The 25,207-nt window shown below is 48.2% G+C and overlaps 9 protein-coding genes across 9 annotated transcripts; 2 read left to right on the top strand and 7 right to left on the bottom strand.

Moving 5' to 3' along the window:
• Positions 1-3,844: 3,844 nt before the first annotated feature.
• J4E79_007869 (uncharacterized protein) lies at positions 3,845-4,276 on the bottom strand (the record flags this gene model as incomplete). Its single annotated transcript, XM_049356731.1, is given in 2 exon segments — positions 3,845-4,044; positions 4,063-4,276. The coding sequence occupies 2 exon segments, from the start codon at positions 4,274-4,276 to the stop codon at positions 3,845-3,847; spliced, it is 414 nt and encodes a 137-aa protein (XP_049209078.1).
• Positions 4,277-5,018: 742 nt separating this feature from the next.
• Positions 5,019-6,758, bottom strand: J4E79_007868 (uncharacterized protein; the record flags this gene model as incomplete). The annotated part of the gene is made up of 3 exons (XM_049356730.1): positions 5,019-5,439; positions 5,490-6,499; positions 6,552-6,758. The coding sequence occupies 3 exons, from the start codon at positions 6,756-6,758 to the stop codon at positions 5,019-5,021; spliced, it is 1,638 nt and encodes a 545-aa protein (XP_049209077.1).
• A 1,009-nt stretch (positions 6,759-7,767) lies between these two features.
• On the bottom strand, positions 7,768-11,200 carry J4E79_007867 (uncharacterized protein; the record flags this gene model as incomplete). The annotated part of the gene is made up of 3 exons (XM_049356729.1): positions 7,768-9,150; positions 9,198-10,981; positions 11,038-11,200. 3 exons carry the CDS (start codon positions 11,198-11,200, stop codon positions 7,768-7,770), a joined length of 3,330 nt encoding a protein of 1,109 aa, XP_049209076.1.
• A 2,487-nt stretch (positions 11,201-13,687) lies between these two features.
• On the top strand, positions 13,688-15,651 carry J4E79_007866 (uncharacterized protein; the record flags this gene model as incomplete). The annotated part of the gene is made up of 2 exons (XM_049356728.1): positions 13,688-13,694; positions 13,934-15,651. The coding sequence occupies 2 exons, from the start codon at positions 13,688-13,690 to the stop codon at positions 15,649-15,651; spliced, it is 1,725 nt and encodes a 574-aa protein (XP_049209075.1).
• A 1,123-nt stretch (positions 15,652-16,774) lies between these two features.
• Positions 16,775-17,499, top strand: J4E79_007865 (uncharacterized protein; the record flags this gene model as incomplete). The annotated part of the gene is made up of 2 exons (XM_049356727.1): positions 16,775-16,823; positions 16,877-17,499. 2 exons carry the CDS (start codon positions 16,775-16,777, stop codon positions 17,497-17,499), a joined length of 672 nt encoding a protein of 223 aa, XP_049209074.1.
• Positions 17,500-17,869: 370 nt separating this feature from the next.
• J4E79_007864 (uncharacterized protein) lies at positions 17,870-18,804 on the bottom strand (the record flags this gene model as incomplete). The annotated part of the gene is made up of 2 exons (XM_049356726.1): positions 17,870-18,586; positions 18,643-18,804. The coding sequence occupies 2 exons, from the start codon at positions 18,802-18,804 to the stop codon at positions 17,870-17,872; spliced, it is 879 nt and encodes a 292-aa protein (XP_049209073.1).
• An 830-nt stretch (positions 18,805-19,634) lies between these two features.
• On the bottom strand, positions 19,635-20,735 carry J4E79_007863 (uncharacterized protein; the record flags this gene model as incomplete). The annotated part of the gene is made up of 1 exon (XM_049356725.1): positions 19,635-20,735. One exon carries the CDS (start codon positions 20,733-20,735, stop codon positions 19,635-19,637), a length of 1,101 nt encoding a protein of 366 aa, XP_049209072.1.
• A 557-nt stretch (positions 20,736-21,292) lies between these two features.
• On the bottom strand, positions 21,293-22,645 carry J4E79_007862 (uncharacterized protein; the record flags this gene model as incomplete). Its single annotated transcript, XM_049356724.1, has 2 exons — positions 21,293-22,003; positions 22,055-22,645. 2 exons carry the CDS (start codon positions 22,643-22,645, stop codon positions 21,293-21,295), a joined length of 1,302 nt encoding a protein of 433 aa, XP_049209071.1.
• Positions 22,646-23,078: 433 nt separating this feature from the next.
• Positions 23,079-24,898, bottom strand: J4E79_007861 (uncharacterized protein; the record flags this gene model as incomplete). The annotated part of the gene is made up of 3 exons (XM_049356723.1): positions 23,079-23,728; positions 23,783-24,718; positions 24,793-24,898. The coding sequence occupies 3 exons, from the start codon at positions 24,896-24,898 to the stop codon at positions 23,079-23,081; spliced, it is 1,692 nt and encodes a 563-aa protein (XP_049209070.1).
• Between the last annotated feature and the right edge of the window lie 309 nt (positions 24,899-25,207).

Genomic DNA, 25,207 nt, shown 5'->3' with positions numbered 1-25,207 from the left:
ATAATAATAGATAAAAAGTATAAGTTAAACTATACAGTTCTAAAATAGATATTTTATTAATTCTAAAGAATAACTCTTTTAGAATAAATAAAAATCTTTTTCTTTTAAATATATTAATTACTTAGAATAAGTAATAATATAAATAAAATATGTTCTAACAAAGCTATAAGCGTCTAGCTAGGCTTATAACCTGTAAAGAATAGATAAGTAACAAGAACTATTCTCTAATAATAGAATATAGCTTTGTTAGAACAAAGTAGTTAAATACTATAATTAATAGTATTAACTAATAAAGATTGCAATAAATAATTGCAGAGTAGATAATAAGTAAAAGGTAATAATATTATTACTAGGTAAAGAATAACTATAGAGAATTACTATTTCTTTTATAAAAAATAGCTACTAGAATAATTGCGTAAATATCCGCCTATTTCCGCCTAAAGATAAAGATTTATAATTAAATCTACTTAATTCCTAGATTTATAATCTAAGTCCGCTAAATCCTTTTTATCTTCTAGATTTATAATCTAGACTAGTACTAATTATATTAGTCTATGTGTTGTATTGCATAGACTAATAATTAGTTTATTACTAGATCTTTTAGCAATTACAGAAAGAGAGATAAGAAGATAAGAGTTATTAAATTACGTAATAACTCTAATATTAACTAGGCTAAGATAAATAGAGGTGTTTTAGAATCTCCTAGTGTAGTAGATTAAAACTAGCTACTAAAATCTTAATTACGTAAGCAATTAGATTTACTAGGAATTTTTCTAATTTGTTAAGAAATTACAATAAGTGCAATCTTAACAAAGCTTAATAATAATAAAAAAGATAATAATAACTAAGTTATTATAATCTTTACAAAAACTAGCTACTAAAATCTTAATTACGTAAGTAATTAGATTTACTAAGAATCTTTCTAATTTGTTAAGAAAATAATAATAAGTATAATCTTAATAAAGCTTAATTATAAAAAGATAATAATAACTAAGTTATTATAATCTTTATATATTACGTATTCTACTATAAGCTTATTAATAAGCTATTATTACTCTATTATTTAAATTATCTCTCTTACTTATATTATTAGTCTAATTTTAGATTTATAGTTATTATTATTATTAATTACTAGTTTATATAAAAGCTACTATAGATATAGTTTAGAGTATAGTAGTAAGTAGAATAATAGTAGAGAAAGTAAGACACTTCTTAGCTTTAAGCTTAAATAGCTTCTCTACTATAGTTAAAGTATATAGTATTTAATTCTTATATTAATAGATAAGTATCTTATAAGTTATAAAGTTCTTTTAATAATTAGTTTATTTAGAACTTCTACTAGTAGTAATAAGATTTAGCTAGCGTATATACTATACTCTAGTATACTTTTTTATAAAACTACTTATTAGTATAGTAAAGATAAAGCCTAAATAGTAGATATTAATACTTTTAGATATATTAGATATATAGTATTATACTATATTATTTTTATTAAACTTAGAGAATAACTTAGTATAATAGTATACTTTAAGTATTATTTCTTTAAACTAGTAAACCTTTATAAAATAGTTTCTAAGATTAAATATACTTAGTCTATACTTAGTAATAACTATAGTAAATTTAGTTATAGTAAATATAAAATAGTTTATATATATTTTAGAGATAATAAGAGCTTTTATAATTAATATACTTACTATATTAATAAGTAGATAGAAGATATAGAAGATATAAATAATATAAAGAATATAGAAAATAAAGAAGATAAGAGAAAAGAGAAAAAGAAAAGTATAAAATTTTACTTTTTATAACTATAGCTAAAGAGTCTAGTATAATTATATATATAAAACTCTTTTACTATCTTAGAATAGCTATTACGTAATAAATTTAAGATTATTTATATAGTATTAAAAGCTTAAAACTACTACACTTTACTACTTTTTTACTTAATAGTCTTATTTTAAAAATAGCTTTAAATACTTTCTAGACATTTATTACTATTTCTCTATAGTTATAGTTTTTTCTACTTTCTACTTTTATATAGAGCTTTTAAAAAGTAATAAGATATATATATAACTTCTAAATACTCTTCTAAGTATCTTTATACTTTTAGAGTTAGAGTATATAAAATATATAAATATACTTCTATATTTTTTTTTTACAGAAACTAAGTTTATAAAGCTTAGAAGCTTTAAACTCTATAGCTTAGTTTAAATTACTAGAACTTTTAAAAGAATATATACTATAGTCTACTATAAAATAAAGTATTTAGAAAATATACTTATATTATAATTATATACTATACTACTTAACTATATTATATCTATATTTTTATACTAGTATACTTAATAAAGTAATAAAAATACTAAAGCCTAAAATAGTAGAAATATAGTTTTCTAGCTTACTTTATATAGTAAAATATTGTAAATTAAATTATAGCTAAAATAAACTAATATAACCTTTATTAAAAGTTAATAGAATAGCTATAATATTATATCTATTAAGAAATAGATACTCTAAGACTAAGTATAGTATCTTAATTACTACTAGTTTTTAAAAGTTTTTTTTTTACTACTATATAATTAAAGTATATAAATATATCTAGTTATAGTTTAAATAAGTACTAGTATTAATAGTAATATATACTAAATATACTAGAATTATAAAGTTATCTAGCTATTCTAAGATAATTTAGAAGCTAGATATTATTTAATATTTTTTCTACTAAATAGAGTTTATAATATAATGTAAAGGTACTATAGTACTATTAGTATTATATACTAATAATTTTAAAGATATAAAATATTCTAGCTATTCTAATACAACTTAAAACGTAAGTATTTTTAAAAGAAAATTACTAAATAAAGTTTATTACTTTATTAAATCTACTAGTATAGAAATATAAATATTACGTAGTTTAGTAGTATAGTACATAATTATTATATAAGTATATTTTCTAAAAACTTTATTCTATAGTATATAGTAGTATATATTCTTTTTAAAGTTTTAAAAATTAAAATTAAGCTATAAAGTTTAACTCTATTTAGTTTTATATACTTAGAAAGAAAAATAAAAAAGTTTATATTTTATATATCTTATACTAAAGACGTAAAAGTACTTAAGTATTATATATATATCTTATTACTTTCTAGAAGCTTTATATAAAAGTAAAATGTAAAAAAAGCTATAATTATTAAGAATTAGCTATAAATATCTAAGAATATAAAGTATTAAAAACTATTTTTTAAATAAAGTTATAAAGTAGTAATATATAGTAGATTATAACTCTAAATCTAATATATAATAGATATTTTAAGTAAATAAAAGAGACTTATAAAAAAAACTTTATAAAGAAAAGCTTAAAAAGAAAAGTTTAAATATATATCTATACTAGAATTTTACTTATAGTTAAAAAGTAAAAAAGTCTATATTTAGCTTTTTTTTTTTTTTTTTTTTTTTAATATTTTTTATATCTTCTAGATTTACCTTTATATCTATTTTTTAATATATAAATTTATAATAATAAGAATAATAATAATAATATTAATCTATTAGACAATTTTCTAATATATCTTTAACTAAATAGAGTTTATAAAATTAGATATAAAGTGCTAACTCTAGTAATATAGTACTATCTCTAAAATTCTTAGTATAAATAATAAAGAATTAAAGAAAAAATGTTTAGTATTTATAGCTTATCTTCTTTTACTTAATACTATTTCTAAGATAAACGTTATAGTTTTATATTAGACTACTAACTTATACTATAGAATTAGTAGCTTATAAATTTAATTATATATTATAAGACTATATTTATTGTGTAACTCTAGGCCTAAATACGCTAGAGCTAATTCTCCTGTAAACTCGCCAACGCCTTCTTCTTCTGCTCTTCACCCATAGGTCGCGGTAGTAGCCCAGGATCCGGGTGCCACAGTTCCTCATACGTCGCTTTTGATCCATCAGCATCCTCGAGTTCTGGTGTGAGCGCGCGATAGTCTGGAGGCACGCGGTCCAGGAACGCCTTCACAAGTCGCGGACTCAGACCGACTGCATCAAGGACTGCACGATCCGCCGATAGATTCCGTAGAACGCCATCCTTGCCCAAAGAGATGACGCTTAGTGCAAGAGGATCTTTGTTGAATTTGGCGAGGATTGCGGTGATTTCTTGCTGGTCAGGTGTGTTGCGATCGTATGTGTGAGGTTGGTTTGGTGGTGCTTCTGATGAAAGAGGCTCTGATGGAGCTTTTGATGGAACTTCTGATGGAATATTTGTGGTCATCGTTTGCTAGAGCAGAGTCTGCAAGGTAGTGTTTGAGGTGTGTGGGTAAGTTGTTGCTGCTCAGTTTGCAGGTGTGCTGCAGATAAGCATGCCAAAACCGGTGAACAGCCACATCGACATTGGAAACGCGTCATGTGTGCTGATCGCGATCATGCGGGAACTTGGCAAACCAAGATGGATTTCCTTCCCGCTGAGTCGTGCATTGGTTTACATATTACGATATCATTGGACGATTTCCTGTAGGCTAATTGTCTATGGACGAAGGAGGTGGTTGAGTTGAACCTTGTTGTGAAGAACTGGAGTGTGGCTGTGGACGTGCAAGTCATGGGATGGGTAACATCACTGCCTGATATTCTTTCTGATCATCACGAAAGACTGGTAACGAAGCTGAGAAACCGCAGTATCACTAACAGGTTCGTGTGCTTCACTTGGCGCACCCACACTTGATGGGAGTTCAGCTTCGAAGAGTATTGCTAAGACACGATGGAAATAAAGTGAATGAGAAGCTGCATCACAACCCCAGAAGCACCAGGACGAAAGAAAGTGGGATGGGCAGTACAACAAATAGCATTTTGCATCCTCAAATATAGTACTATGCCAATGATCAAGACAGCCTGGTATCCCGCGACGCCATACGATGCGCAGCCCATAAACCCTTGACCGGGATGCGCGAGAGCCCAAACGCCAATACAGTTACTCTGTACAGATATCATCATCTTCGTATACAAGTCATCTCCCCCGTTCAAGCACTTGGCCCACTAGCACCAGGAGCAGCATCCGCTTCATTCCTATGTGACCCTCCTTGTTGTGCCGAACTTTCATCAGCTCTTTCTCTCCTGGAGCGACCACTGAAGACATCGCTTAGTCTGGCACTAATGCGCCTATTCCTCCTGTCGCGCGCGCCATCGACATCCTCGGTACTCGCGTTTGCACTGCCACCTGCTACATCACCACTTTGGTTCCTCCGCTGTTCTCTTAGGCGTCTTAGAGCAGAGATGCGCTCTTCGGGTGAGGCGTTCGGCCGTTGACGGAGCGACAGTATGTCGAACAGCGCGGTACGGCGGCGATGGGATGTGTCGCCTTCGGGGTTGAGAGGGGGAGCGAGTTCATCTTCTTGCGATCCCGTTGAATCGCGCGAGTTGACTGGGCGGAGGTCGACCCGGCTGGCAGACATTAGTACAATGTTTGTGTGTGGGGTTGAGGAATGACATACCATAATGGACATGTGCCGGACACGTTCAGCAACCATGGGTCCACGCATTCTGGATGGAACTTGTGGTCGCATGGAAGAACGCGTAGATCCTGACCCTTTTCAAAGTCTTCGGTACAGATGGAACATCCCAAACCTTCATCTGGTGAAGCATTGTCGGTACCCGCTGCCGCACCTGCGGCAACAGGCTGTGCCGGCGCGATGCCCGATTGCTGCTCTTCCGCGGGATCCGTTGTTACGACATGTGCTGTCTCAGTCGCACCAGGCACAGAAGCTGGAGCCGTATCGTGCTGGGTCGCAGCTGTCCCTCCACTCGCTTGCGCTTCCGTGTCCGTGTTTACGCCATTCACATCCCGTGTTTCTGCCGTCGAGCCCAGTTCGACATCAGCGGGTTTCGCCGGCTCCTTCTCACCAAACTTGACGATGGGTATGGTGTCCAGGATAGCTCGTCCCAATCCCCTTGCTCTGCTCTGTCTTGGTCGTCCGAGTACGTTTCGAGGGCCGTATCGCTCGGGGTGGCGATGCGCGCGGACGGCGCCGGTGATGATGATGACGAGGAACAAGGCTGTGATGATGCCGGTGATACTGTATAGAATGATCATGGCGACGGCGGTCGAAGGCGATGGTCCCAAGGGGTTCTGCTGGTATTGGCCGTTGCCGGAGTCGTTGTTCCCCTCGTCCCGCGCCTTGACTTGAACGAAGTATTTCATAGCTGCCGGCATGTCGATGATGTCGTTGCGCACTTTTGCCGAGTCTGCTCTGTTCGTCATCGAATATATGGCGAACTCATCCATCATGACCTGTGTTTTGTCCTGAGTGTAGTTGCAGTAGTCTGACGTCCTGCTATACAGTATAACTGCCGAGATGTTGCCTTGCAGGTAGGTTTGTTCGAAGACGCCCTGCGCAGTGTCGTAGCCGTTGTAGTCGGTGGAGTCGCAGCTGATGTATGCGATTTCGTCATTGGATATGCCGACGACGCTGGTGTAGTTGGTATTGTACAGATTGCCCTGGACCTAGTGCTTTGTCAGTGCATGAAGGCTATGCGACGAATAGTGTTTGACGAACTGAGTTGGCGGCATCCTTAGTCAATGGGATCAGGTCGGCTATCCTGGTCCCGTCGTCGCCCTGAGCGGTAGTGAGCGGCAGAGTGCCGTCGTAGAGATTTGTACGCGCGGTAGACGTGTTAGACGAGGATATCGTGGCCGTGGCGACGGTCGCGAACGCAAGACACGCCAATCGCGACGGCAGGCAGTGCGGTCGCACGAGCAGCATCTCAGGGTCTATGCTGTCTATGATGCAACACTGGGTAGCAATATCGCTCGCTCAGCAGCGAACGGCTGACCGTCGGCCTTATCGATGACCAGCACACCAGGCCCGACGCCTCATGGAGAGAAGATCTCGAGCGCGGGGTGTGGCTTCCGCTGTCGCGCGTCTTTGGCAAAGCCCAGGCAGTTCAAAGCGAGTATACGACAAAGCTAATCCCGCGACTGCGCACTACCATATCGCGCGCGAACACCAAACCGCGACATAGAAATAGACGGGGCAGAGAGGGTCGATTGAAGCCTCGACGGAGAGGCGCGGACTGCCATGGCGTATCGATTGATCTTCACACGCCCGCTGACGCCGGCGACCCACTGTAATCTGCCACTCCGAGACTGCCGCACCATGTGCGCGCACCCTCCTCTCCAATCCTCCCACGTTGGATCGCCGGGGCGCCCCACTCCATGCGCTGCGACTTGCGGACTTCGTCGCATCGTGACCTGTAAGATATACCCGCCTCACTCCGCGCATCTCGACTTCGCACGCCCATCGCAGGATGCTGTGAAGCCGTCGTCACCTGCATGGCTGAGCAGCCTTCACGGACCGACTTCATGTGTTTTGAAAGCTATAGGCTTCACGTAGACGACTATGCGAAACACGATGTTCGAGCACATCCTGATCAAGTTTCTGTCAGCAGCCCGAATTATGAGCTCATGCATATCATTTCTCTGGTGCCGCACCGGAGGAACATTGCACGCTGCATGGGCTGATCATCAATCACCGCTCGACCTGCATGCAGCCCAACATGAATTATACTTCACAGATCAACAGAGCATCTTCATGTCAGATTACGTGGCAGTCTTGCCACTATTTGTGCGTTTCATAACTAATTATTCCCAATATAAAGTTTTCCTCAAACGCCTGCGCTATGTACCTTTTGTGCAGAAACCTGCCCATTGCAAACACTCATTAACATTCTTCTAACATCCCCCTCCATACCTCAATATCACAATGAAGCTTTTCAGTACGCCACGCCACTGCGACCTCTTCCAGGTGTCTTGAAAGTCATAGACTGCACCTGCTGCTCGACCAAACCCCCAAGCGCCAGCGTGTCCATCGGATCAACGCCCATTTTCTGGAAGTCGTTGAATCCGGACAGGTAGAAGCCAGCAATGACCACGAGATACGACAAGATAAGAATAGAGCCCTTGAAGTAGTTGCTCTTACCCTCGCCGTACATGTACGACAAGAGAAAGACGCAGAGGATGACGGTAACCATGTCCCATTGCGGGAAGATGAGAGTGAACGTCTGGCTGGCAACGTCCTGAGCCGGGATGTAGCCTGTGTGAATGGCGCTGTAGAACACCAAAGCGGGAATCTGGAGGAGACACACTTGGAGAGCGTATGCGGAACCGATTTCCATGGACAGTGCGATGTTGCCGTTCATGGCAAACGAGATGGCGTTGAGGAACTCAGTCGTGTTCGGTACCAATGCGAAGAGAGTGATACCCAGGAACTTCTCATCAATGTCAGAGCCCTCGAGAACACCATCAACGGTATTGACGAGAATCTCTGCGATGATGGCATATGCGACAGTCGCAGTCAGCAGGATAGCAGCACTCTTTTGACGGCTCCAGTTCGGCGCATCGTGTCCGCCAGAGGCATGTCCAGTGGCTGTATCAAGCTCCTCGGGTGCAGCTTCTGTGTTCGTTCGTGTGTGCACGGGGCGTTCTGCATGCGCTTTGGTTGATGTGTGGGCAAGTTGCGCTGCCTTGCGAGGAGCCCTGGTAACGTCACGCGTCGCCAAAGCGGTGGTCGTCGCCGCGATCTCCGTAATTTGTCGCGCAAGTGACTCTGCAGCATCATCTGTCAGTCCCTCGACGTGGAAAGAGTGGTGCGAGACAGCGTCGCTCTCTTTTGGCGGTACCATGTGCGGTGTGTTGCTGTCCGATTTGGATCCAGGCCGACCGGTGTCTGATGCAGTGTGCTCAGGTCCAAGACCAACTTCCTGCAAAGTCTGGCTAACCATACGCTTGTACAGCTGGCTGTCGCGTATGTGCGCACGTGATATAGAATTTCCTGTCGCTTGCCTGACGAAAGAAGCATGTGGGAAGTCCATATGCCCGCTTTGACTGAGACTACTGGCGCTCATCTCGAGTATCTTCTTCTCTTGAGCATCTGGCTCCGTCCAAATTGTCGCGGCATGAGTGCGAAGGGTGAACAGAAGACCAATGATGTAGGAGAAGAACAGTAGAGCAGCCGCGAACCAGGTGTAAGGTTTCACAGCTTCGTTGTAGAAGCGATCATTGAGTGCTGGTGTTTGCGAGTAGTAACATCTACGGCAGTCTCGCTCAAGGGGAACGTGGTGATTGGAGTGCACGCATGAGTGGCAGTTGAGTTCATGCTGGTTTGAGTTAGCACAGGATCGACGTGCAATGGGGCTATACTCACGCTTCCGTAGATCTGGTAGAACAATGTCGGACCGAAAGCGCCAATGACGGCGAATAGGAGCATAGTTGAAGTGACACCAGCGGATCGCACATTGAAACGCTGAGTCTTACGCTTGAGAGCACCAAAGCACATGGACAGTCCTGGTAGGAACAAGATACCTGCAAAGATACTGCCGATGATACTGCCTTCGACAAGCTGAGCTTTGCCCTGTTTGAGAGCCACGCAGTACAGGAAAACTTCGACGACAGTGGAGAAAAAAGCGTTAATAGTAGCGCCAACACCCATGGAGGACTGAGCTGAGATGGAAGCCACGGCCTGACCAATGAAGTATGCCAACGGGATGATTGACAGCAGTGCTAGCGAGAACAACAAGAACTGATCCGTCAGCCAGAACTTCATCTCCAAGGCCTCAGCCAAGACAAAGTAGTCGAAGATGGTGAAAGCGACGAGTCCAAGGAGATTGATCAAGAAGATGTTGGTTCCGTCAATGGTGTACTTCCAGTACTTGATCCCAACTGCGCGGTAGGTACAGAGCAGGATCGAGGACGACTCTCCGGGGCGGCGCACGTTGCCGTTGTCGGAGTGGAACGAGAGCGCCAGGGGATGGCGTCGCAGATGGTCGAACAGCAGCAGGGTAGTCTTGCCCATGGGGATGGTGAAGACGAGGAACCAGCAGAGAGCCGAGACGAGGAACAACGAGGGTGTGAGGAAGCCGTAGAAGAACAAGAAGAAGACGACGCGGCCAAGGTTCCACTTGCCACGGCCGAAGAGCCTCCTCTTAGTGTTGGCGGTGTCGGTGTGGTTGACATTGGCACGTCCATCTCTACCAAGGAGGCTTGTCGTCTCTCCACCCGCTGAATCTACGCTGTTGCGTCGGCGGCCGATCAAGGAGCTTGTTCCGGTGGTTGGGCCAAAGAAAAGGCGTCCTTCTTCAATATCGCCGCTTTGCCACTGCTCGTACTCGCTGATGCTGCGACCCTCGCCCTCGTCCTCTTCTATGTAGGCCTCATCCTGCATGAGCTTGACGTATTTGCCGAAGGGGTAGAAGAGGTAGCCGGCTAGGGCGAAGAGCAAATGGGAGTACTCCTTGCAGCTTTCGTTGAAGCCCAGGAGCGCGCACAGCAGACCACCCACCGTAGCAACAGCAGCTAGCCACCATCCGAATACGAGGGTCCATACGAGGTTGAAGAGAAGCAGCCATCGGCTGACAAAGAGGCCTGGCGACGAGTGGATGTCTTCTTCAGCGTTGCGCTGGACGGACCGGCCCTTCTTGTAAAGGGCGGGCTTCCAGATCCTGATACCGAAGGGATGCGTGACGTTGATGGCATCCTGGCGGTCGCGCAGCGTGAAGCTCTCGGCGTCGCTCAGGTCGTCGTCTTCATCGCCGCCTCCGCTCTCCTCCTCCTCTGCTTGTACCGTCTCCTCGCTGGACGAAGGCGTCGCGTCGGCATCGGCGCCCGTCGGAGGGCCGGCGTTCTCCTGCTCGACCTCGTCGTCTTCGGTCGAGTCGATGGTGGCTAGGTTGGGCGGGGGCGCGGCGGTGCGGCGGCGGACGGTCGAGGGCTTGCGGCGCAGTGTCTGTCGCTGCTTCTTCTGCTGGTCCTGCTGGGCCTGGTCCAGCTCCACCTCCTCTTCGGCGTCGTCGACACTGAACTCCTGCCCCTTCTGCGGCCATTTGGACGACGTAGCGCGACGGCTCATGGGCGGCTTCTTGGGCTTGGTGGAGCTTTCGTGCGCCGTCGCTGCGGCCTGCTGGCGTCGCTCGATGCCGGACGTGATGGAGCCTGCAGTGGCGTTAGCATCGTTATATCCTCCCCGAGTCGCCAGATGATGCGCGTACCGTAGCCAGAGGGCTGCATGGCAGCTTGCGGCCGTCTGCGCGCCGAGTCGCTGGGCGTCGCGCTCTGGGTGGGCGTGTCGCTGCCGGTGCCATAGGTGCTGCTGCGGCGCGACGTGTCGGGCGACGGCTTCGCTTTACCCGCGGCGGGCGTGCGATCTTCCATGGTGGTGTCGCTGTGCGAGGGCGCTGTGAGGTTGGGCAAGGGCAGACTGTCAGACTATCTGTAGTTCAACCTTGTTTTGGGAGCTGCTGTGGTCACAGCTCAAATGCTCAAACTACGTGGCTCTCCGCACAAGTCACGATTCTGCCGCCGTACGATGACAGCTATTAGGCAAGGGCAAAGATGCATTACCGCGCTCGTCGTGCCCCTCTGGAGTGTGCGTGTGGGTGGGAGCAAAGCTGCAGATGACCCTGTTAGACGTCCCATTCCCCGGCGATCCATGACTTTAGCGCCCAATGTCTCACCCTGCTCCAGATAAGATAAACACTGCCCAGGCAAGCTGCACGTAATTATCGGCTTCCGCGGCAACTGAATGTCAACGTCAAGAATCGCCTAGAACGACGGTCGCTGTTAGTACTATTCTACGATGCAGAGCGTGGCGGTGCAAGCATGATGTCACCTGAGCTGTGGCTGGAGAAGTAGTACTAAGGTAGTCTCCTGCACCCCAACGTCCCAATCCCACACCCACCCAAGACACACGACATAAGAAAAGACATCTGCTGCTGCTAGAACAAGGCGCGAACGCCCAGATCGCTAGGTTCCTTGCAGTCTAGAACAATGAGCATTTCGATATCTACGCATGCATGCGGCTCCACGCACTAGTGTCATCAATGGTTAGCGTTCAGCCAAGCTCGAATGTCACATGCGTGTCGTCGGGCACGTGTACCACCCTTGAGCGGGCACTTTTTCCATCGACATCTGGTTCTACAGTACGGAATCGGTTCGCTTGATCATCAATCGAGATGTAGGAGCTTCTCATACTGTACCGCTGTGAAAGCTACGGCACTGCCGACACCCACGGTACTGCGGTGACGCACCAGACTCCAGCGAACAACATCAAAGCCATCGCAATCATAGGTACCGTATATCAAAGCACAATCTCGATGACCAGCCTGAGCCGGTACCAGAAAGCAGTCTAAGTCACAGGCGCACTCTATCCATTCCGAGCTACGGCACTAGTCCGCCTCGTCGTCTGTGGCGCTGCAGCCCTGCCCAGGTGGAGCCGTGAACCCCTCATCTGGCACTAGGTATGTATACCAGTCGTGTTGCAGTTCACAAGACATCGATGTATGATCGAACGTTCTATCTCTATCTAGGTAGAGGAATACGTTGTCTCGGGATGTATTCAATTGTCAACATTTCACAGTGCGTATTCAGCAACATCAACTCGGGATCTGGCCGCGCCTGGTGTCAGTAGCGCAATGCGCGAGGAAAGCCATAGACGCAGCCACAACTGGGGTACACTCAGCCGCACTCAACCTGATTCTGGATGATGCTTGAAAAGGCCGGCCCCCCGAGGTGACATATCTTCTCCTTTGGCTTCTACGAGCAAATTCACAGCCCGGGGCATTTCTCCGTTTCAGTCATTTTCCTCGTGCCGAGACATGGACCTCCTAAACATTTTCCTCGTTACTGCCAGCATTATTGCTTTCATCTACACTGTTCAACTCGTCTATTTGGATGTACTACGCTCGAGGACCGTAGATGTTTCAGATACCACTTCCAGGAAACGAGCTCAGCTCCTGCGAGTGTTGCCAGCTTTCTGCTCGATAACGGCGACAACTGCGTTAGTCTTTGTACCGATATTTGGTAACCGTCAAGTCGAAACATGTTCAGACGAAAACGTCACTATTAATCCAGATGTGGGGGGTATTGGTGTCCTGCTCGGCCTGTTTCTCCCTTGTCTTGTACTTCTTGTAGTACTGTTCCTAGGCCACTTCACGGTTCATACTTCAGGTGCGAAAGAGCTTTGCATGGCTCAGTGTGCAAGTAGGTTTCAAAAGAATAGGGATGGCATCCTTGTTTGCTGATCAAACACAGATTTATTGTATCTCACGGTTAACCTCGCCAAGGGGAAATCAGGCTTGAACAACCAAGAGCTTGTCATTGCACTCTCTAGTATCGACGCAGTTAGTGCTTCAATATCGATGGCCTTTTCAGATAAGGACGTACTTGCTGCTCGGAAGCTGGTTAGCTTCGGATTCATGACGCAGCTTGTTGCATACACTGTGCAAGCCATAGCTTTCAGCACATATACCCGGCATGACAAGTTCCAGTGCGAGTCCTCTTCACCGCCTCAGTCTCCGTCCAAGAACTCATCAACAGCATACTGGATCTACCTCGCTTTTCGCATGGCGGCATCGATACTCCCATGCCATGTAGCCTATGGTCTCACATCGAGCTTGAACAAGATTGAGAACAAAAACAATGCCACACGAAGTCCACGCGTCAAAGCCACGGCTCTCTGGAGGTCTCTACCCGCCACTATAGCCACAAGCTATCTGATCTATTGGTCATTCGTGCTACTCCATGGACTATCAATATTCAACATTTTGCGCGGAACAAACACTATCGGTCAATCATGGCACAGCCTGACAAGCGAGTGGGGCCAAAGTGCCAATGCTATCATCGCCATCTTTGCCATTTGTCATGTCTCGTACGCAATCTACAGACTGTTTGTTGCTGACAGCACAGACAATGATAGGCGGACTCTCAGGCTCAACGAGCGATCGACCAGCCGGGCCTATCCCCAAACCGGCTGGATGGCATGGAAGTACTGGCCGTGGACAGTGCAAAGATGGCCTTTCCATCTGGGATTAGACTACTCAGACCATCTCTTGGTAGACGAAGGTCTACTACAAACAATACTGAACCCGCCTCTCCAACAGACTCCAGAAATACGGAAAGAGCTCTGGCAAGAGCTGATGGATGGGTTTACTTACAATGAGCCTGAGGTCATCCTCGATTGTCTGGATCGAGGAGCCCCATTGGATGAATGCAATGACGAAGGCGACTATCCCATTCATCTGGCTGCCCGCAACAACAACATCGACATCTTGTTGAGAACGCGCTTCGTTGCTGCTGACAACATATACCTCCCGAAAACTCTTCTACCCGAAAATCTGGCTGGTGAAACCCCCTTAGAGATCGCGTGCAACGCAAACGCACACGAGGCCGTGCGGTGGATAATGGGTGAGCTGCCACAGGATTACGAACGCGCTCATGCGGCCGTCAGTCGAGCATTCAAACTGGCTATTGTCGGAGAGAGGGAGGGACTCTTGAAGATCTTGCAACAATCATGGCCTGATTGGAGAGCATTGAAGATCAAGACAGGAACAACGTCGAAAACGACTCCACTTCGCTTTGCCATAGACGAGGGAAAGGTCAAATCAGCGTATAGACTTGTCAATCCTATCGTTACGGCAAAAAGACAGCCTCATGCCCGCAGGATCTTCGACATGATGTGGAAGTCGCAGTTGGAAGAGGGTGGCTATCTGGAGATAATCCTGGACCAAGATCAAAAGAGTATCGACCTCATCCCATATGCAATTGTCGATGAGGTCATGCGTTCTTCTACCATTAGCAATGCAGAGATTCTAGAGATTCTGCTGAACGTGGGAATTGATATTTCCGCCGTTCTTCGGCAGTCCATATATTACGCGGTGCGCCCCACCACCCATCCACATCAAGACAACAACGTATGGGAAAAGGTCCTACGGGAAGACCATGTCATCGAGCCAAAGGACCTAGACTCAATCCTATCGTTCGAAATACCAGCGGACAGTAGCCCAATTCCCGAAGTAGAAGTAAAAAAGGACTCCATGAGAGCTGCTTTGAGCCTCCGCGGCGGCCAAGACTGGTCAGGGGTGGTGAAAGCATCGACAAGCGCGTCTATAGAGGATCTTGAGAAGTTCATGTATTCGGAAGATGGGACTATGTTGCAGCGTATGCTCAGTCTCAAAGACAAGGATGGTTACTCACTCCTGAGATTTACTATCTCGCACGGCATGAATGACCCCGTCGAGAAGCAAAAGCAAAGACTCGAATACACCGATCTTCTTCTCCAGCATGGAATCGAGGTAGCGGTGCCGGATCTGATGGCCGCACGTGAACGTTTGTTTCATCACGAGGGGACCTTAGCGACCTTTATGCTATTGGCTTCCTACATCACACACGACGTTGCATTGGACCTATTGTACAAAATGTGCAGCGAATCTTGGAACCGCAATGGGATACACCACAGTACGTTTGACCTGATTCACATTTTGCTCAGATGTGGCGTCGACCCAACACTTCTGAACGGAAGTGGCAAGACTCCCCGAATCGCTCTCCGTGACACCATGGCAGAGAGACCGACCAAAAAGGTTCCTATGATGGACGAGCGAGCCATGAAGCGCTTAGAAGTGACGAACCGTGCTCGTGCCTCCCGGATTTCGAAGCTTTTGCTGCGTTGGGAGAACCACGTGAAGGGTTCAGGCGGTAACAATCCATTGGAAATGCACGATTTTGACTGGCAGGCATTACGTCAAAGCATTGGGGATGAGGAGATATGGGCATGGCTGGTTCAAAAGAACCCAGAGGGTTACAAGGTGATTGAGTACTGGCACGGGTAACTTTAAAATGTACTCGGGCGCCTACGTTGCCGCAGCATCATGTCAGATTTTGGGGTTGAGGCGAATGTAGACGGTAGTGCTCCTGTAGATTTTCTGTCCTGTTTGATGTGCTATAGCTCTCATAGCGTGCTCCTATCCTGCCATGTCCTTTCTCCCGACGATCTATCTAATGAAGCGCCATCATTGATACATGACGGAGCGGAGAAGGGCAGGACAGAATGAGCTCTTAAGACAAAATCGCTGCTATGCAAACACTCGTCGACATCCGGAGAAAGTGTTGACATTTCTATGTCTAAAGAGTGTATTCCGGAGCTACCATGCGTCTCGCGTCGCGCAGACCTTACCGTCCATCCCCGTCCCAAGCCAGTACCAGGACTCAATAACTCAGAGCTGAGCCATTTCCAGACCCGCTCATCATCGTCAAATCGCAATCCTCTCCACCGCATCCTTCATAGCCCTGATCTGTCCCATCAAATCACTCGCCTCATTGCTGGTGAGGCTGACAGCCACAACCGAGCGACCCACGCCACACGCGCGTCCAAGTGCCATTTTACTGAACACATAGACGAACGGCACGTTTTTGTCTTCACACAAGAGTGGAAGATGAAGTGTGATGGCGAGGGGCTCGGCGTCGCTAGCCATGATGATGAGCTCGGAGGTGCCTCGGTTCAACGTTTTGGTTGCTTCATTGGCGCCCTTTGAGATTTGGTGGTAATGGGAAGCTTGCTGGATCAGATCCAGAAGCTTTTCGGCTAGGGTGGTGTCGGCGATGGGTCAGGCTGCGGATGGCGTAGACATGGTGGCTTTTGGAGGTCGAAAGAAGGATTTGTTTCGGTTAAGCTTGGGTTCACTGCTTGGCTCGCCCGTGGGTTCCTGTGGTTGTTAGCATGCATCTATCTATTAATCATTTCAAACACTTACACTGCCTTGCTCGCCCTTGCAAATATTGTAGTAGGTGGTGGGGAAAGGTTGTAGGTGAGATGACGAACACCGCATTTCGAAATATATCTGCCTGGGGCTTATCGATAACGACGGTATGACACGTTCCCCATCAACCGCGCGCCGTAGACCCTCACCCGCCGGCCACGTGAAGCGCGCGTCGACATAACGCGTCGCGCAAACCATGTATCACCTCTTCAAGTCGATATATCTCCATGCGACAAGTAAGGAAGGTGCGCATCCTAACCTTCGACGCATTCAGCGCACTGCAACTAACGTATCGCAGAGTACTCCGTCCTCCTCCTAGGCCTCGACAATGCCGGCAAGACGACGCTCCTCGAGCAGATAAAAGGCACCTACTCGGCCTCGCACCCCAACCTCAAGACCGTGCCCACCGTCGGCCAGAACGTTGCGACCATCGCTCTCCCACCGCCAAACCCACCCATCTACCTCAAGATATGGGACGTCGGCGGCCAACATAGCTTGCGCGGGCTTTGGCAGTCATACTACAGCAGCTGCCACGCCATCGTCTTCGTTATAGACAGCAGTGATGTGGGAAACGCCACGCTAGCCGACATGAGCGCGAATAATGCAGCAAGCATAGAAGATATTGGGCGGTTGGATGAGTGCAAGTTGGTTTTGGAAAGCGTGCTTGCGAACGAGGATGCCAGCGGCGTGCCGATATTGATACTGGCGAACAAGCAAGATCGAGAAGACTGCGTCGAAGTGGTGAGGATTAAAGAGGGCTTTGTGAGGAGAGTGTTTGAAGGCGAAAAGGGTGGGAATGTCAGAGACAGTAGAGTGCTTCCTTGCAGTGCGCTCACAGGGACTGGTGTGCAAGAGGCGGTCGAATGGCTATGCAGCAGGATGGCGTTCAACAAAGAGGCAAGACCGCCCGTCATGAGGTAGTTGAAGGTCGGCACGAAGGCACGAATTTACCCCCATTTTCGAACTACTAATTCAAGGCCATATCGATCGCAAGGTGGAATGTTGGGCCCTCAATCTTATCGCGACTTCGAAGAATATACCTTCACAGCAACAGGATGGCAACGTTTTGGATATGCAGCTCGTCCCGCGTTTACGGAAGGATGCGTTGGTCAAGAGCTTCTCCATTCCAGCGTTCGCAAATCCGCATCAGCATGCGAGCGAGTAACAGCACTGGAATGTCGTTTCTGACGCTTGAACATTAAGAGGTGGAAATCTCATATTCACACTGACGTTCAAAGGTATTTACATTCAAGCTAGGGTAACAAATTGTGTCATACTCTCATCATTCCCTTCAAAGTCCGAACCACTTGAGGTCCTCCGCCTCATGCACCGGCACAGTATGACCAACATTCAGAGCACTGTAGCCCACGAGCTTGGTTCCATCACCATACACCATCTTCGTGTACCCACTCTGCGGAGTGTTCGTCTCGTTCTTCGAGAACGAAACACCCAGCAAACCACTCCACTCCTTCAACTGCTCGCCCAAGTTAGGGATCTTGACGAGCGAGTCAGCAGTTCCGTGCCAAGTCGCCATGCGAGGGTAAGTGCCGCTGTAGCCAGGGTACATAGCCTTGACCTGAGCAACCCATTCAGCCTGCGACTTGATGACCTGGCCGTTTGCGCATCGCGGGTCTGCGGTGCTGGGGCTGGCGCCAGGGCTGCCTGCAACACAGCCTGCGGCGACACCGGAGTAGCAGGATCCTGCGGCGATGACGTCTGGGTAGGTGGCCATCATGACGTTGGTCATCATGCATCCGGAACTGCTGCCGGTGACGAAGACCTTGGTGGGGTCGGCGTTGTACTTTTTGATGGTGTACTGGATCATGTTGTTTAGGCCTTGGTTGTCGCCGCCGGCATCGCGGGAGAGACCCTTGGCTGTGTTGACTTCCCAGCAGTTGTTGTCTTTCTTGGTGGAGGGGAAGATGTTGATGAAGCCTTTTTGCTCGGCGAGGCTGTTGTACTTTGTCGACTGGGCGTAGGCTTCTCCGGTGCCGCTGCAGTAGTGTAACTGTTCACATGTTAGAGCCCCGATGGTTACAAAGTGGGTGTGATGGAAAGACGTACGGCGAGGATGATCGCAGGCTTCTCCGCAACCTTGGCAGGAACGTAGATGTTCATCTGAAGGTTAGATGGGTTCGCTCCGAAGTCGTTGACACGAGTAAGGGCGCCATTGGCAGTTGCGCAGAGCGCAGCAATGCTGCCGAGTACTGAGGTGGAGAAGTGCATCGTGAGCGTCGTGAGAGTCCGCAACGAACAGTTTCCTGCACCCTCCTGCCCTTCTTATAGCCAGACCACACTCATCGTGCGATCGTCGCCAGCACTAAACATTTCGAGCTTGTTTCCCCGTGAATACTAGCCGACATAAACGGATGCTAAGGTGTCAATCTAAAAGTTCCGAAGCGAGGAGGCACGGCTATGCGCATGTGAGAGCTTCGAGTTCGTGCGTTGTTTCAAAACACGTTTTGTTCTCCAATGGCATGCGACTGAAACGGCGTACCTACTGCTTTCGTCGGACGATGGAGGTTTTCGTTCCAACAGAGGTTAGCCACCAGGGGAATGATGTGGAGTAACTGTGCGGGATCAGGGATCTTGGATCATTACCCCGGATGAACTCCCGCCATGTATATTAACCTACTACCGAGCTTTGCTCCGGCGCACGTAACATGTGGCATTGCCTACTTTCGCATCTACGTCACTTGTTATGCTGGGTTGTGACGGTTACCGCGAGTGTTTACCGGGCACTGACACCTGACTGCAACCTTTCGGCGTGCCATTGAGCATTATGGTATCCATATGCCGTTATGCATCCCGACATCCGTTCCTGGAGCCAGCGAATATATGGACGTTGTCTGTTTTGAGGGTCCGCAGGTTGCGCAATCACGGCACTAAAGATGGGGGCTGACATGCGTTAGTATGAGGACGTGCCAGCGGCTACATCCGAAATTGCGTGAGACCGAAGTAGAGCAGAGCAGTCACAAGAAAAATGCGTCTCAAAATCGTTGTTCAATTATTCTATCAAACTCGCAAACGCTACTGGGTATCTTCTTGCGCAGTCTCTACAAGTTAGGGTGCGCCTCTTTCCACTCCTTGCTGAAAGGGTAGTCGATGTATCCCTTCTCGCTCTTGGGAACGTAAAAGGTGTCGCGGTCGTAAGGAGTAAGCTCGATGCCCTTCTCTATCCGGAAAACGAGATCAGGTGTGCTGATGAAGTAGCGTCCGAACACGGCCACGACATCGCGGTCCTTGTGCTCCTCGACAATCTTCTTCGCATCCTCGGCCTTGAGTCCACCAGCGATGAGCAGCTTGCCAGAGTAGTGGGGCAGTAGAGGGTCGAGAGAGTCGTAGCCCTCAACATCTGCGTTACCAGAGACGCGGGCCTCGACAAGGTGGAGGTAGGCCAGGTTGAATGCATCCAGTCTCTTCATGATGTCTGTGAACTGGGGGAGGGGGTCCTTCATCTTCATGCCCTGGAACTCGGAGAATGGACTCAATCGGATGCCGGTCTTGTCGGCGCCCACGGCCTCTACTACAGCCTGGGTGACCTCGACACAGAACCTGGAGCGGTTCTCAACAGAGCCGCCGTAGGAGTCTGTGCGCTTGTTGCAGGTATCCTGCAAGAATTGGTCGATGAGGTAGCCGTTGGCAGCGTGGATCTCTACACCGTCGAAGCCAGCCTCGACGGCGTTCTTGGCTGCTTGTGCGTAGTCGGAGATACTCTGCTTGATGTCCTCAACGGTCATCTCCTTGGGAGTAGCGTATCCCTCGCCCAGGGATGTTGCGCTGGAAGATTTGATGGTGATGTCGTTCGCCGCAGCAAAGTCCTTGTTCGCTACACGTCCAAGGGCCCAGAGCTGGAGGTAAATGTACGAGCCCTTCTCGTGGACAGCCTTGGTTACTGGTTTCCATGCGTCGATCTGAGCCTGAGTGTAGATACCGGGTACGTTGGGGTAACCACCAGATTGTTTCGAGACCAGGGTGGCTTCGGTGATGAGGAGGGTTCCCGGTACGCAAGCACGCTGGCCGTAGTACTGTGCAGCCATGGGCAGGATCTCATGGTCGTCGTTGACACGGAATCGTGTCAGAGGTGCCATGGCAATACGGTTCTTGAGCTCCATGGCGCCCACCTTGAGCGGCTGGAAGAGGCGGTCTGCGGACATCTTGGTATTGTGGGTGTTTGATTTTGGTAAGTTTGAGAGTTCGGACATGTAGGAAGATATTGAAGGAAACAAAAAACAGCAGCTGTGAGGGTTGAATAACAAGACTTCAGACGGACCAAAAAGGCTATATACGCCCCTACTAAGCACATCCCGTCCGATGGTTTGAAATCAGAGCTCGGTCGATCTCGGCATCCGCGCGGTATTTGGCTCGTAGAATTTTCCAAGGCGTTCCACGCCGGTGTAGACCCTGACGGGCATCTTCCTAAAGATTATCTAGTCTTTAGGTGGTAAAGTGTGCTCGCATAGAGATATGTAGCCGCTGGAAGCGAGATGGTACCTGGACTTAGCAGGAGACGGAACTTGTTGGCGGGAGCGGCGGTATCGCCGAAACCTTCGGGCCTATGACGTAAGCTGCATTGGTCTGGATCGTCAAACTGAAGGAGCGAAGGCCGACACTTCATTGTGTGTATTGATAGACGCCATCTGGATTTAGATGCAAGTAGAGCGATTGATTGTAAGAAATTAGAACAGTTGCGCGAGATTAGATCCCGAGCACGCTAAAGCTGACTAACATCATGTCCGCTTGTTTCCTTTAGAACCTTTTGCGCCCTGCGCAGTTGCTCTTCCAAATCCTCATACCAAAGCCACCGAAAGTTCTCATTGAGCTTCTGCTCAAGCTTATTCATATCATCTTCTACCCCTTCTACCATGAAGTTGTATGCTAGACCATTTTCGATACTCCTCTGAATACATCCCTGTGTTCTAGGTCGTCTGACAGCATCATAGGCCTTGAAGGCAGCCTCAATATTATCAGAACTTCCGACATCAGCTATCAAGCGACTGAGGAGAAATGCATCTTCCATAGCCATGCCAGCTCCGGCTCCCATGTGAGGCGTCGTGGCGTGCGCGCTATCGCCCAGTAGACAAACACGGCCCTTGTAGTATGGCTTATCGTGTTGAAGAGTGTGTAGTGCCCATTTAGATGGTAGAGTATGTCTCGCGATAAGATCGATGAGTGGCGGATAAAAGTCTTTAAACTTTTCACGGACCTCATCCGCACTCGTGGGTACTATCCAGTCATCCTGGTCCCAAGTGCTGGTGAGGGATCGATCGTGTGGCATGGCAACCATGTTGATGAGTTCGCCATGGTCGACAGGGTAGGTGATGCAACTTCCTCCATAACCACAGTACAATGTACCGTTCAGTGCCCTTTCTTCTCCTAGCGCTTCCTTAACCACTTCAGCTGGGGCCATAGCCCTTATCGCGGCCTCGTGAGCGTACGCTGGCTTCACATCTGGACCACATACAAAGCTTCGTACCTTGCTCTTGATGCCATCGCAGCCAATGAGTGCACTGGCTAGAGTAGTCGTTCCGTCGGCGAAGCTTATCTTGAGCATACCAGCACCCACTTCCTCAACACTCTGGAAGCTTTTGCCGAAGCTTGTTATGTCCTTGGGAAGCAACGCGACCATCTCATCGAGCAGACGCGCCCGGTGTATACGGCCTCGCATACAAAATCCAGTCGGCGCATCTGGTGTCTTCTTGGCGTCCATCTGGTGGAAACCGAGATCTCCCGCTTTAGCTCCATTAGGTCGCCGCTCGTCCATGCCCCATCTTATCGTGTTGAAGGTGTTTTCGCGTTCAGGGTCTGTGTTTATCGTGGCGTGTTTCATGTAGCCTTCCAGCAGTCGAGGATCGATAAGGTGCAATGCCGTCGTGGCGTTAGCACCGAATCCAACGCCGGCACCTATCTCAGCAAAGGCTTGAGAGGCTTCGTAGATGTGCACTTTGACCCCATGTTTTAGAAGACCAATGGCGAGCGCGGCACCACCAAGTCCGCCGCCAACGATTGCGATCGGAAGACCATTGTGATTCTGGAAGGTTGCTGTAGTTGACCCGTTTGCGAACATTCTTTGATGGTTGGTCGTTGTTCCAGGTGCCGTCCTTTTCGTGGATGCGTCGCAACGCCGCGTCTTATATTATTGAATATTCCATACGGGCCGAAGAGAATTGTCAATCAACTGCCGGACCCGACCCGCGGGGCTGGTGTACAAAGTAAGCTGATGTTAAGCCGCATACCTGGGCACCCATGAGTTTAAGTTCAGGCCGGCTTGAGGTTAATCATCCTCCCGAAGGAGACCCTGATGCGGATGACGTAATAGACTGAGGCGGGAAGGTGCGGAGGCGGGGAAATTGGGGATAGATTAACTCCACGCTAACTGGTGATAATCGTGTTGCTATCTACTCCAAACGCGCTCCAGATGATGTGGGGGACAAAGACAGCAACATGTTCCAGAACATCGTCATGTCTACCGGCCCAATTGTCTACGTAATTTCGTTTCTTCAAAGCTCATTGTGCGCCGGCACGGCCTTTTGTACATCGATGCCACAGACTGCAGGCGTACCTACTTCCATTCGGTAGACGCACTTTTCTTCCTCGACGATCTTCCAAATCTCGTCATTTTCGGCGCACGCTAGAATGACCATTGTGCTTCGGTTGGGGCCGTTCCAGCAGTGTTGGCCATTCTCGTACTTGATTGCAATCCTTTCTCCACTGCCCAAGCCCTTGCCATCGGCAGGAAGCTCTTCATCGACGGTGATGGACTCAATGCGTGCAAAGTTGCCCATGCCAGTGTGACCACCGCCTTTCTTGGGTTTCTGAGTGGTTTTTGAGAGGAAGCAGTGCTCGTACGTGTATTCGCCAGAGTCGGTAGACGTGCAGCGGTCCTTGAGAGCGCGGAAGATGGAGTCTGGTCCGTAGTCTTTAGTAAGATCTTCCTCATGCCTTGTGAGTTCCGACTTGTCGCCTTCAAGTTCCTTCTTTGCGGAGTCGAGTTGTGACTTGGCGTCGGTAATGGCCTTGGATTCCGGGGCGTCGCCAGTGGTAGGGTCCGCGAGGATACCGTTCTCGATGAGCGCGACTCGCAAGTCGCGCAGCTTGCTGTCCACCCAGCTACGAATGGAGTCGGGAAGGTACTCCTCAAATTTGTAGACTGCATGCGATAGTCAGTAGGTAGCTTTAGACGCGTCTTGGAAACATTGCTTACGGAGCTCCACGTCAGACTCTTCGACTGTTTCGAACTCGTCCCATTTAATGGCGCTCTCGGAGTCCGGCTTGAGAATCTCGTCGAGGTCGCGGTCTAGAGCGTTGTTGGGTCCCGGGCGTTCTTGCGCAGCATAGTTCTCCCAGGCCTGCACGGCACGCTTCACGCCTTCATCGTTGAAGTTGGGGTTGTACTCCTCCTTGAAGCGCTTCAACATGCCCTCGAGCTCCTCAACCCGTGACTGTGCCGCATTCCTCTCGTCTCGCACGCGGTTGACGTTATCGGTAAGCTCTTGGATTCTGTCCTTGGCGAGGCTGGCCAGCACTGTGATCTTGCCGCCCTTGCCTGCGCCCTTGACAACCTTGCCTCGCTCGGCCCTCTCGATCTCGGCGAGGCTCTTGGTCAGCCCGTCGACCTTGAGAGTCGCACCTTCTATCTGCGTCTTGAGTGTCTGAATGCGGTCCTCGACTTCCTTCCGCATACGACCAGCCTCAGCGATGAGCTCCTTCCGCCGTTGCTTCGCAGCAGTCAGGCTCTTTTGTCTCGCCTCGTCCGCCTTCCGCCATTCTTTCCCAATGGTCGCGCACTTGTCTTCGCACTTGATGCCACCCACATGCTCGTATTCGTCGCTGCCGTCACAGCATAGTTCGTAGTCGCATGCGCCGTCGTTCACGTTCGTGAAGGGAATGTAGCTTGGCTGGTGGCCCTTGTTCTTGCAGTAGAAGCCAGGAAGAGCAGGCGTAGCGTTGATGCCTTTGCCCTTGAAGCCTAGAGGCTGGGGTGGGGAGAGGGGCGAGAGGTAGGCGCACGCCGACGTGCCTGGCTCATCAGAGCCGTCGGGGCAGTCGCAGTAGTCGTCGTTCAGGCGTGCGACTGGGAGTTTGATGGCCGGATTCGAGATACAAGTGAATGTCTCGGCATCCTTGTAGTACTTTGCAACTGCACATCCACTGTCAGCTATGCTCGAGCGTCTACGCGGAAGCTCTCCTGGAGCTGTGACATGTGCAACATACATTCCGGAGCGACACCCCGCGGCCGGGCGGGGTCTGACGCCGCATCTGCGGTACTGGCTAAGATAGGGAGAATGAAGGCTAGCGAAGACACGTGCTTCCTTCCCATTTTGAATGTGGAGAGAGCAATTGGAGCTCGAGGCCTCAAGATGCTCGAAATGCCACATCGACATAGTTTCAGGGTCCACTGGCCCGTGCGCCGCCATCCGAGCTGCCCCAGCCCTCACCTCCACCCAACACTCCACGACTCCAACGCTGCAGGTCACGCCCGACCTACAAGGTCGTACCTCGCGACCCCGTATCTACTCGCTATCGTTTTGGTGTACACATCTGTCCGCAATGACGACCAGCACTCGCACATGTGTGTCGGCATCGCGTCCAGTCGGCTATAACTTCAACTGCGTATAGCCTGTGTGAG

The sequence above is a fragment of the Alternaria viburni genome, assembly GCF_023758015.1.
Source record: "Alternaria viburni strain BMP 2772 chromosome Unknown scaffold_17, whole genome shotgun sequence".
In the NCBI taxonomy this organism is placed as follows: Eukaryota; Fungi; Ascomycota; class Dothideomycetes; order Pleosporales; family Pleosporaceae; genus Alternaria; species Alternaria viburni.
This window is presented reverse-complemented; position numbering and strand designations above follow the sequence as displayed.